At 42.5% G+C, this 12,239-nt stretch overlaps 1 protein-coding gene across 5 annotated transcripts in view; it reads right to left on the bottom strand.

The window, feature by feature from the left end:
- Positions 1 to 12,239, bottom strand: part of HDAC4 (histone deacetylase 4) — a 248,512-nt gene that overhangs the window by 212,858 nt on the left and 23,415 nt on the right. For all 5 annotated transcript variants that reach the window (XM_066999846.1, XM_066999842.1, XM_066999843.1 and 2 more), the window contains exon 2: positions 9,750 to 9,999. In XM_066999846.1, coding sequence (XP_066855947.1) covers positions 9,750 to 9,771 — 22 coding nt within the window. In that variant the 5' untranslated portion in view covers positions 9,772 to 9,999. The remainder of the gene's footprint in view (positions 1 to 9,749; positions 10,000 to 12,239) is intronic.

A 12,239-nucleotide genomic window follows, 5' to 3' on the forward strand; every position in this document is an offset into this window, starting at 1 on the left:
GAGGTAACAAAGTATACTGACCCTGCGAGGGTTCTACCTGCTGCAATTCTGGACGCTAAGAAGCAAAACAAAGGAAGAGTCCCATGATCTATTTGAAACAGCTACAGCACAAAGCCACGTTTTAAAGGAAAAAAGCCAGAATCTTGAATGCAGACTGAATGAGCAGCATCACCCCTACCTGCCAAGAAGCCTTCATGATAAACCTGTCAAGAGTTACAAGCCTGCAGAACAGGCCTTCCACCTGCTGGAAAGAAAAAAAATCTAATGCTAATCAGATACTTGCTGTCAGCAGGGAACAGATGCCTAAGCCCTTCTTCTTGGTTTGCTAAACTGTAAAGATTGCATGCCTTCTCCTGGCAAAGGTTGTACGAGACCAGGGACACCTTGCTCAGAACAAAGTATTTGGAAGTTTTTGACTTTCTCCTGAAGTGACAAGTCAAGGATGGACTTGGATGGACTAATAGAGTTTGGTTTAAGGGCTCTGGACTTTTTATCGTTCTGGCTTATTTTTTGACCAGCGAAGAGAAAGACTATCAGCTTGGTCTAGCTCGGGCTTTTACCTTTCTCCACAAGAGCAGCTCAAGCATTTTATAGAGCAGAAGCGCGCTACCGTAGAAAAGTTTTAAACTAAGATGTTTCTTTTCATATCCAGCATAAAACAAAGGTCACAGTTAAAGGAGTGAAAAAGTCTGTTTATCCTTAAATTGCATGATTTAAACACAAACAGAATTTTAAAAATCTGTCTCAGTGGATCATCTTTGTGCTTTTTTAGTTTAAGTGCATCTTACTGAGCTGCAAGGGTTCTCAGCCTGAAGAATTGTTAATTGATCAAAAAAACTGGACCAACTTTACAGCAGTAAAAAAACATTGCTGTCCTCTCATCTCTCAGCAAGTAAGGCAACTGAGGGTGGCATTACCTATCCCAGCAGCACCCAGCCTGACTAGCTGGATATCTGAAGAGACCACATATACAAATAACTGCATTGATCTTGGTCTATTGATTAGAAAGTGAAACCTGAGAGCAAACAGTCATTACACAGTAGTTCATGGACAGCAATACCATAAAAAAAAAATCAACATACACAATGCAACGAGTAAACTGCTTAGACAGGCATCAAGCCCCACTCCCCCCTCACCCCAAGGCTCATACATCTTGTTATTACACAAAACCTGATGGGGTTACATGACTACAGCAGCAGCCTTTCAGGACAAAATGGTTACCTGAAGCCAAGGCTAGCAGTTCAAAGCTCACAGACTAGACCTCGCTCCTATTACAATTTTCCCTGTAAAGCTATTTATGTGGTTTGGCAACATAACAGCTACAAACAGAATGAGTACATAGATTCTTGAATAGTGAAAGGGTAAGGATTGATTTTTTTTTTTAAATGATTTCTTTGAATCCATCTGTCATTCCTCCAACATCCTGATCCCAGCCCTACCACAGACTGCAGCTGCAGTGCCGAGATTTTCCACAAGTTCTGTCCACTGCAAGCAACTCTACCTTGCCCATGGTCAGGAGTATCTAGTGGAGGAGTCGACGGCACTGCTAAAATCCTCCTCGCTCACATTCAAGTCAGCTGCAAGTATCAATACACAGAGGAAGATTTTTTCAGTGCTGAATATTATTCAGACCTTGGCACAACCAAAATGATACCAGCAGCACCAATGGAAAGCTTGGTTGTTTTTTTTTTTTGTTTTGTTTTTTTTAATCTCCATAAGCACCCAGCTCCAATGCTTGCAGCAAAGAGCTCAGATGCCACTGCTCCACTCCTCATTCAGCAAGAGGAAGCAGAGCCCCAAGGACATCAATTTTCATGCTGTGAAGTGGTGCCCACTCTCGCCAGTGACTGTGGAGGGAGACAAATTCCCTGCAAGTGCCGGAGCTTAAACAGCCCCCAAAAAGCAGCTGAACGGATGACAGAAACAGGACTGAGAAATGCAGCTTTACCACTCCCAAAGAGATCTCAAGAGGGTAATTAACAGCTCAAGAGTGTAATTAACAGCACTGCCACAGGCTTGCCCAGGTACCTTCCTCAGGCCCTGCAGCCAGAGGCCCATGGGCTGGCCAGGCCCAGCCATCCTCGCAGAGGGCACCAAGGCCTCACTCCTCCGGCCTGCAGGACAGCTCTGATGGAGCCACAGCGGAGGTACACGGGCTGGAAGCAAACAGTGGAAAGGCCCAGTCTGCTCTGTGCGTTCCCTGCCAGAGCCTCTGCTGCCCCTTCAGCCAGGCAGCGGCCACGGTGTCAGGTCCACAGGCTGACATCTGCCTCCCAGGGCGCTGCTGAACCATGTCGTGCTCTGACGGGCTCTTCCAGGCCACCTAGCTGGGTTTTAAGCATTAAAAATTAAGCTTGAATCATGCTTGAAATTCAAGACGAATCCCTAAATAGTCACAGTCAGCACACTTCTTTTTTTTTGTTTGAAAGAAGACATTAAGTAATCTTGATCTAGTTCAGTTTGAAATAGATTACAGGGAGACAGTAGCATCTCAAAAAAGCCCATATGAATATTTTCCTGTAGGTAATTCAGATTCCAGTAGCTGCAAAGTTTAATATCAGCTTCATCCTTTTGAAAGGCTGAAAATTTGCTTCAACATTTCAGAACATCAATCTATCAAGCATCACTGAGCCAAACCATGACAGTACCATGAATCTGTCAAGTATTTCAAAGCAAACAAGGGCATTGCCTGGAAAGCATCTGGTTTTCCCAGTAGTTCTCCCAGTAACTGATGAAACAACGGTATTTTGTTTAGTTATAAGAACAATTTTTTTTAAAAGATCTCCTGGTATACTAGTATTATTTTTCTTAGAGGAAGAATTAAACGTATACCCCATTTCTCACTGATCAACAAGTCAAAGGCACTAACAGAGATTCACTCGCCTGTTTCTCCTTGCACGAAGTCACTGCAGCGTGGCCCCTGCCCAGCCAGCAGCGTACAGGAACGTGCCAATGGACAAAGAAAAAGAAAGCAAGTACCACAGCTCAAGAAGAAAACAACAAAAAGGAGGAACAGTAATACGAGATACAATGGCAACATACTGCACAGCAGTTTTTTCTTCATCCTTCTCCCTCCCAACCAACATGAAAACCTTCTCAAAGAAAAAAAAATCTTTTGAGCAAGAGCTCTCACAAAACAAAGCAACATTTTTCTTTTGAAGTTAGGGTAAACAGCACCTATCAAAGCACAGGTAATCAGATGGCCAAATTCCTGTACTTAAAGGATGAAAAATGCCATGTATGGCTGACATCCATCTGCAAATAAGTGGATTTTCTGCCCCTGCCCTTAAATCACTTTCAGAGTCGCAAGAATGACTGAAATGTTCCTTCAGGATCAGCACTGTCCTAATTGATCTGACCACAGCAAAGGCACGAAGACAAGCCTCATCGATGCGAGAGCCTGGCGCTAAGACAAGCTGAATAATTTAAGATAAATACTGAGAATACACTCCTTGGTACAGTCCAGTAACAAATCTAATTTAAGGAAGTATACATGAGAATATATGGGTCAAACTAAGGCTGACCAAAAGTGAATACCAGAAGCACAGTAAGCATACAGAAAAAAAGTCTGTCTGCTTTCCAAGTGAGACACAAGGGGCTAAGGACTATCTTAAATATTATCGTCTGACTTTAAAAGAGAAACCTCTTTTCTATCCTTTTCTCATCCTATGCCTCATTCAAAATAATTCAGTTATCTCCCTCTCAGCTGCTTCTCATCCTTACACCGCAGGATACATCACAGGCTAAAACGCTGCTTTAGAAGCAGGCTTTTAAAGAATTCCAAAGTGCAAGAACTGCATCTAAAGGAAAAATAGAAGCAAGAGGAACATACTTAGCAGGGACGCTGACCTAGAAGGAACTTCAACTTGAACCCCAAGTTGAAGCACAAAACAATTCCTTCCGTTGGAGGGTACAATAAAAACCTGGCACAGAAGGTCTCAACTATTTGAAGCTCCAGAGAGTGAAAGCTTCACAGGTTCCAGGGTAGCAGTCTTAAAACTGTCATGTTCCTCAAAACGATACTACTCCCCTTAGAGGAAATCCAGGATGTCCTCAGCTTACACATACATATGAATACTTGGTGGAGTAGTTCTTCACTCATAAGTTGAAGAAAGAAAATTAAGTGCCCGGTTCCAGTCTTGCAAAGGTTTTCAGCTCTCCCAGACAAAGCTTTTTGGTGCAGACTGGCATCACCTCCCTGAAAAGAACAGTCTCTGTGGATCAACACGTGTTGCTTGGATCACAGGACTCCTCATGAGCTCTCATGTAGCTCGTATAGCTCAGTTTGTGAGCTCCCACCATGCAGCAGCCATCACAGCAACTAAATGATCAACAGAACCTTTCTGCTTTGCAGTTTGGTGAAACGGGGACTTTTCTCCAAGTCACATCCTATACAACAACACATCACACTGCTTTTCACATGAATGACAACCAAGCCCAGAGAGACACATTCTAGGGATCAAGAAACAGCCACTTCTTTCGCATAATGAGAAGTCTAATCTTCCACTGGTATGCCTTTCAAATTTTCTTCCAGAGCTGACAACTTTACTGTAACAGGAGATTTTACAGAACACCTCCTACCTCCAGTCACTGTCAAAATAGCATGCAGTCCTTAAAGAAACTTCTCCATATGCTGTAGTTTAAGATAGCTGCCAAAGCCTTTTCTTGGGCAGATAGAATACCAACAGGATAGCCACAGTTACTAGCCCATTCCTAAAAGCAACCTAGGACACTCAACCCAAGCAACAAAAATATTCTCTTAATACAGACCTTATCAACAATGCATTTAGAGAGGAAAAAGCTGACAAGTACTGCATGAGGAGAGAAGTAAGGATGCCAGCCTTGCCTACGACTGACCAACGGCTCTCAAACAAATGCAAGGGAAAAAGTAAATTACCAGTCAGGTCTGAAGTGGTGGCATCTTCAAGGTGAGGTCCTTAGGTCACAATATTTCTTATCACCCTCATGACCACACTCCCATACAGCTTATTTTGTCCCATGTGGAACAGAAGCAGCAATGAGTACCTCTTACTGGCAGATCTTGCTGCTGAGCTTATTTGTCAACCAACCTCGAAGTCTATTCTACCCATACTCGCTATTACTTGTGTTTTACTCCTAAGTAGGAGCCTGAGTGCCCAATCTAGAATAATCCCATTGTAGTGAATGGAGCACCAGACAAGTAGGGGCAAGCAGGGATAGGCTGTGTCCAAATCTTCTTCCAGACAGCAGCCACCAAGTATCAACTGTGCTAAAGGAGAACTGGAAATTACTCCAGTAGTCCTTATGTTTATTGAAAGAATGCTCTTGCCCCCAGATAACTTACAGAAACAGACTCATTACTGCCAGAAAGTAGGTCAGTGTCATTTAAAGCCAGCTTGAAATGCATCTCCACAGAAACTTCTTAATCTTTAAAAAGAGAATGCATAAAATATTTATTTTATGGTGCAAAATGTTTGAGAGACTAACAGGGAAAGCTCTTATGTATAGTGCATGAAATGGCTTTCCATGCCTCATTGAGCCATGGAATATGAAAGGAGAGTGGCTTCTTACACTTGGCAGATAAAATGCCATACAAAAGTACTTCTCAGCCTAGCGAATCACAGCACATGACTTGCTACCTCATTTTCCTCATGTTCTGTGATCATGAAGCTTTCTGCTTTCTCTGGTATCTCCTCTTGGTTTTAATGATCCTGCTGCAGATTTTTCCATATTAGATAGGCAAATCATTCTTAAGTTTCAATATTCCTAATTATCAAACATTCAGCACTCCAAAATGTAAATAAAATTTGCATCTCCGCAAGAGTAGCTCTGAAGAAAGAATATAGCATTTGCATTCAAGACTGGCTAATTCCTGTAAGATAACATTTCATAAACAAAATGCTTCATTGAACATGGAGATTTTCAGTTTTTACAAAGGACTGTGAACTTTAAACAAATACAAATCAGTTGAGTGATTAACTTTAAGTGTTTTGTTGTGTTTTTTTTTTTAAACTAATTTTTATGTATAACTGGTATCAGTAGAACAATCTTTACTGATTAAAGAACTAAATGACAGCAAAACTTAAGCCGCTGAAAATTGAGGGGGGGGAAGGGGTCATCAAGAAATCATTTAAGGTCAATAGGAGAAAAAACACAAAAACACACACACCCAAGGCAGCCTGGGTAAGATGAGTGGCATCAGCACCACGGGTTACGTAAGGTAAGTTTAAATTGTGGGCAACACTAGCAGGTTAAGAAGTGAAACTAAACATGCTTGCCCCTGCCCCCCCAAGCTTTGTCATAATCCTAAATGTTATCTTAATTAGCCTAATTTTCTTAATTATACTTTGCAGCAACTCCATCTTTTATAGCACAATTTCAGCTTTTTTTTTTTTTTAGCTTTATTCCAGCACTGGAAGAAGCAGCAACTCCTCTGCCAAAAGCCAAAGGGTGCGCAATGCCTCTGCGCTTTGCCTTGACGAGGTCTACGCTGCCTCCTCCTCTTCCTCCTGCCGCCCCACGTCCGATTCCAGCCTTGAATCCCCCTCCGCACCCATCCTGCCCCAAACGATTCACACTCCTGCCCAGGCACCCACAAGGCTTACCACCACTGCAGAGAGTCGGTCCCTCCAGGGCAGCTGGCTGCGCGCGGAGGTGGACGCCCGGTGCTTGCGGCAAGAGGGACCCCAGCAGCAACCTGCCTGCTGCTCCTGCTCCTGCTCCTCACCAGCAAGGTCCACCCTCTGCCACCTACGGCAGCCACGTGTGTTTTTGTGACAAGTCACGTTCACAAGAGCTGCTTATCTCACCCCAAAGCTTGAAAGACTGGAGAGAGCCTTAACGCAGAAATTGGAATAAAAGGTCAAAGTCTTTACCCTACATATAGGGCTTGAGGAAGACTGGAAGTTCCTGAGGATCCACTTCTCCGCGGTGGGCATTCCTGCTTCTCCAAAGGAGATTTTGTATTCTTTTAGGAAAGTTACTCCAAATTATAACAAAAAAAAAAAATGGCAGTGATGGGGGGGAAAAGAACAAAAGCAAGTAGTTTACCTCAGACCAAATATTCTGTATTTTTAGCCCCATTCAGTGAGAAGCCTTCAGCATACAACTTTTCTTCACTCTTCAAAGCTCTCTTGTGAGAAAAAAAAAAAAGCACTTTCATTCATCTACACTGCAACAATTTTATGGCACTGTTCCTAAAACATCCCATTAGTGATAGGTTTGGAGAAGATTAGAGAAGAAAGCTTGTATCCACTGAAGCAAAGTTTAATAGGCTCTTGAGTTAAGCCAGAGCATTCCCTTAAACAATGCACATCATTAGCAATAATTACCTGTAGCCATATAATCAAAATAGCTATCATAACTGACATGAGAAGCCCAGATGTCATCTTTGGCAAGGTTTGGAAACTGTTTCCACCAAATGTTATAAAACTGACTCTAAAAGAGAAGCGAGCATTAAGAATACCACAGCATGAGCCAGAGATAAAAAGTCATCGTGAAACACCACAGAATTTGAACCTTGGAGACAGAAGCAAAATGAGAACCCAGAGCCTAGGAAGGGCACAGATACAGAATTCCTAAACAGCATTTGATGAGAACTGAAACTTTGCAGAAATTAATACTGTTTGTAAATATTTTCATACAAAGCCCACATCTAACACAACGTTCTGTAAACGTACCACAAAATCACTTCCTTGGCTTTTTTTTTTTTTTTAATTTTATGGAAGTTTTTCACCCTTTAAGCGATATCCAGTGAAACAGTTGACAATGGTCCTTGACTTTCTCTCCCAAGTCCTTCACTTCAAGGGTTACTGCAGACATGAAGCCTTCTACCAAACGCTGATACAGAAGTCACAGCTTCCCGTCGTACTGAGCCAACCCATACCTCATCCAAAGCCCTTCTGTGACAATGGGCCAAGCAGGACTAGGAGCAGCAGCTCAGGAGAACACATGTATGACCAGAGCCACCCAGCTGGGCACTGATTAGACCACCAATCCCAGCAGGAGCCACTCAAACATTTTTGTTACAAAAAGGAGACTCAAACAGATTTATAACACCACAAGAACTCTTCTTGCATGAGAAGCTTCTTGCTTTCTTGCATTAGCACTTCTTACACGGCTCCCTGGTACATCGTCAGTACAGAATTTGGGCAAGAGAAGGAGCACCAAAGAAGGGGCAAGACAAAAAAGAAAGCTGCATTTGAATTAAAGGAAAACAAGACAAAAATGGAAGACAAGCTATGGGCTTCCACTGTAGAGCAGCCCAGCTAGGAATGACATCGCCCTTTCTAGAATACCTGGAGAGATGCTCTTTAAATAGAGCTATATTAAATTAGGTTTGTTTACTGTTTTTTAACATAAGCACACGCTCAATCCATCCCAGTACTGTGAGGAAAAAAAGCCACTAGCTCCTCAGTGTTTCTCATTTTTGAGGGAGCAACACATTCAAGTAAGAGCCATCCACAAAACTGAAGAACCGACCTCTTGAAAAACCCTGCATTGCAGAAAATGCATCACAGGTGAATACCTACATGCAGAACATTACTTGTATGCATGTACCTAGTTTCCCAACTCCCCACTGTACCAGAAGCAAGCCTCAAAAATCTAAGAGACTCCTATATTACAGATTTTTTTTATTTTTTGGTAAGGCTGATAATTTCAGAAACCTGTAAACTCATTTCAGTTTTCAGCCAAATTCATTCATCAGTGCATGGGCCAAATTTTCAAGACTGCTGCTTGTAACCTCCAGCACCCCTATTTACTGCAGTGCTTCTTGCTCCCAGCCTCAGCAGCCACTAACACACTGCTAGAAATCATTCTGAAGCACACAAAATCCTTCCCCCACAAATACACAATTCCCTAAATCTAAGGCGATGTGGACTTCAGTCTTATTTGACTACTAACCCAAAACTGATTAAACAGAAGTCACAAAAGTAACCTGTTAAAAGCACAGATAAATAATTTCACGGGCCTCATCATTACTGAATTAGTTACTTCCAGTAGTCATTATTTCCAACCATAAACTGAAATGGTCAAAGCAGGAGTATCAGAACGCTATAGAAACTCACCTTCCAATGCTCAAACTCACAAGTGACTGCCTCACACAAAGACACCTGAAACACTAAATACACGTTTGACAAAACTGTAAGCAAAACTGAGCACCAACAGATCCTCTTCACAGACAGAAACGTGCAGTTTTGTAGGGATGAATCACGTGTCTTAAATTACAAAACACATTAGGGATAATCCCACAGCCAACACTAATATGGATCAATTAACAGCAAAAACTCCAGCAAAACTCTTCTTTCTTACTAAAAAGTACTTTAAAAGCCAAAAGAGATTCCTTCTTAAGTATCAGTGAAGACTCACCAGTAGAACCACGACCATTCCTCAGAACAGTACATACAGATGAGGCTTACCAGTGCAGATTTAACAAAGTTAAGCATCAGGTTAACATCTCAGAAAACACCTAGAACTTTCAGCACTATGTAATGCAGCAATTAGAAACATCAGTAGGATTTCCTCAAAACTGATTCAACTTTCTTAACAGTTCGACTTTCCATCTTGGTGCAAAGTTTTGATTTTAAAGGAAACAGTAGCACAGGGAGAGGGACTGGATTACCATTTAGGCACAGCAGAAAGCCTGTTCACAGGACAAAAAGCCTTTTCGTCCCACACAAGCTATCGTGCAGTTCAAGTACAGCACACTTCTTGCCAAGTCCGGTGGTACTCTGCTGTTGTTAGTGAATTCAAAGGTTTTTTGTCCTTACCTGGATGGCTTTGGGAGCTCATTGCTAGTAACGTAGAGTCCTTTGGAGAAGGGATTTGAGACAGATCAGTTTCCACACACGTAACAGCAGCTCTAAAGAGCTCCAATGCTTCACCAATACATAGAAATTGGAAGTGGGGATTAAATCATGGCCACCTTATAAAATCCAGGGCACAGTGACATGCTGAGCTGTATACAAAATAATCCAATAGGGTGGCAGAGTATCTTCTAATCGTTCTCAGGATGGGAACCTGCAATAAAAGGAAAGGATGTCTGCATTAGAGAATTAAGATTTACAACCATTTAAACTACACACTATATAGCATAATTTTTCCAGAAGAGGAGATTAATCTAGGATACCATTTTAGGCATCAAATGTTGCAGAAAGAGTAATTTTCAGAGCTATGGGTGTAATTTCAAATAACCATAAAAATGCAAATATTTAACCTTGTAAAAACAAACCAAAAAACTTTTCAACTACACATTCAAGTCTTAAAAACCCCAAACTTGCACGTTCATTCTGATCCTTCAACAGTACCATATGAAGCCACTTCAGTCCAACAGCTTCCATATTTTAAAAGCCATATGTATGAGTGGTAACTGTACTTCACGCATCTGTTCTCCAAAGAAGTCTAAAGAAAAATTCCTCGGTGCCAAGAAGTGGTCTTGGAGCAGGAAGGAAAAAAGCCCACACAATCCATTTCACTCCCTCTCTCTGCCAAGCCTCCAGCAGTTTATTAAGAAGCAACATCATACTGCTGAGGAAAAATCCACCACCCCTGATTATTTTTAAGCTGCATATCAGAGGAAGAAAGAAGACTGCAAAAACACTGAGCCAGCTCACCTAGCATACCCCTGCCCACCCAAAAAATATAACCCAGGCAGGATATATCCTGGCTGAGGGCAATTCGCACCTCTCCAGAGGTGGCATCCCCAATGCAACCAGCAATATCTACACCCAAGGAACCTGCTGCAAAGTCTCCTAAAGTTCAGGTTTTGGTGGACAGGGTTTGAGTTTGGTTGGTTTGTTGTGGGTTTTGTTTGTTTTGTTGTTGTTTTTTGGCACTACACCAAGCAGCATTCAGTATTTCTAAAAAGCTGAGTTTTATGTGTAGGGTATCTCAAAGCTTACTCTTGTTTTGATATGTGTAAACGGAGAGACCTGCCAGCAATAGGTGCTATCAGACAGAGCTACTGGAACAGACTAAGCCAGCTGCTTCCTTCGCTGGAAGTATTACACAAGCACGGGTTATTCCCCTTCTTCGCCCTGAACGCACCAGCAGCACCGAGGCTCCCACCAGACCACCTCTTCTGGCCCCCGAGGACCAGGCATTAGAGGCCAACCAGCCTCAGGAGGAGCTGCTCGCTGCCTGACACGGCGCCGCCGCCCTCCCAGCCTTGCAGCAAGCACCTGGCGCCCAGCACTCCGTAACCTTGGGCGGAGGACGCTGACGGTACGAGGCGCTGCTTGCACAAGGAGCACCTGTCCACAGTCCGTCTTTGCCATTACATTTCACGTACTCCCATCTATTCTTGGAAGAGCTCTCACCATGCTCAACTTTACCCTCCCTGCTGTCATCAGATATTTGTGTTGCTTTCCAATAAGGCAGCCAAAGCAGGTCTAAGACTTAAATACCAGCACAGTCGCCTTGCATGGGCCCTGATTTATGGCAATACTTCCCTGGTTTGCCTAAGCATGTTCTGCTTAACAAAGAGGCCATCCTCTCTCTATTGCAATTGAAAAAAAAAAAGAAAAAAAACTCTAAATGGCCATTTCTCTCTACCCCAAGTGTTTCAGCATTACTACTTGCCAAGCTTCCCCGCCTGTCTCGCATTTTCAGAGACCTGGGATGCTCTTTTATGTTACACATTAAATTAAGAGAAAATTACTTAAGTGTCATTTCTAATCCCTACAGGTCTCTGCCATCTCAAGTGTTCAAGATATTCCAGTTCCATTAATTTGCACATCCTGTTGAAGAGTCAGGTCAGCTAAGACCAGGCATTAGCAAATATTAACATCATTCATTTCCAATAAAATTAGCAGGTAATGTTATGGCACAAGCAATCGCAGCTGCAGACAAGGAGAATTCAGAAGAGAGCTAATAGATTTTTATCTGCCCATTCACACGATGCAAGAATGAAGGCTAGAGCTTGAACAATGAGAAGCTGTATTTATTTTCTGAAGAAACTCGACCGACACAGCAGCTGCAAATCCATTTAGCAGCACCACTGGCCTACCTATCCCCAGTTCTTCCCCCAGAGGTCTATCTAAACTCAGTCAGGCATGACAGAGACCCACAATATTAAACTTCTGCATGTTTGGGGATTACTAGCGCCTGGGGAGAACAGAGACAACAAAATAGCCATGCTCAGATTTAGTTCACGTATACATTTTTTATTACCTTTAAAAAAAATCCTACATTTCTTCTAGAAGACTGAATAAATTATAAGCATAACAGACCTTCCCAGGACAGGCACAGCAGTCACCTCC

This window comes from Anser cygnoides, chromosome 6 (assembly GCF_040182565.1).
Source record: "Anser cygnoides isolate HZ-2024a breed goose chromosome 6, Taihu_goose_T2T_genome, whole genome shotgun sequence".
Classification (NCBI taxonomy): domain Eukaryota; kingdom Metazoa; phylum Chordata; class Aves; order Anseriformes; family Anatidae; genus Anser; species Anser cygnoides.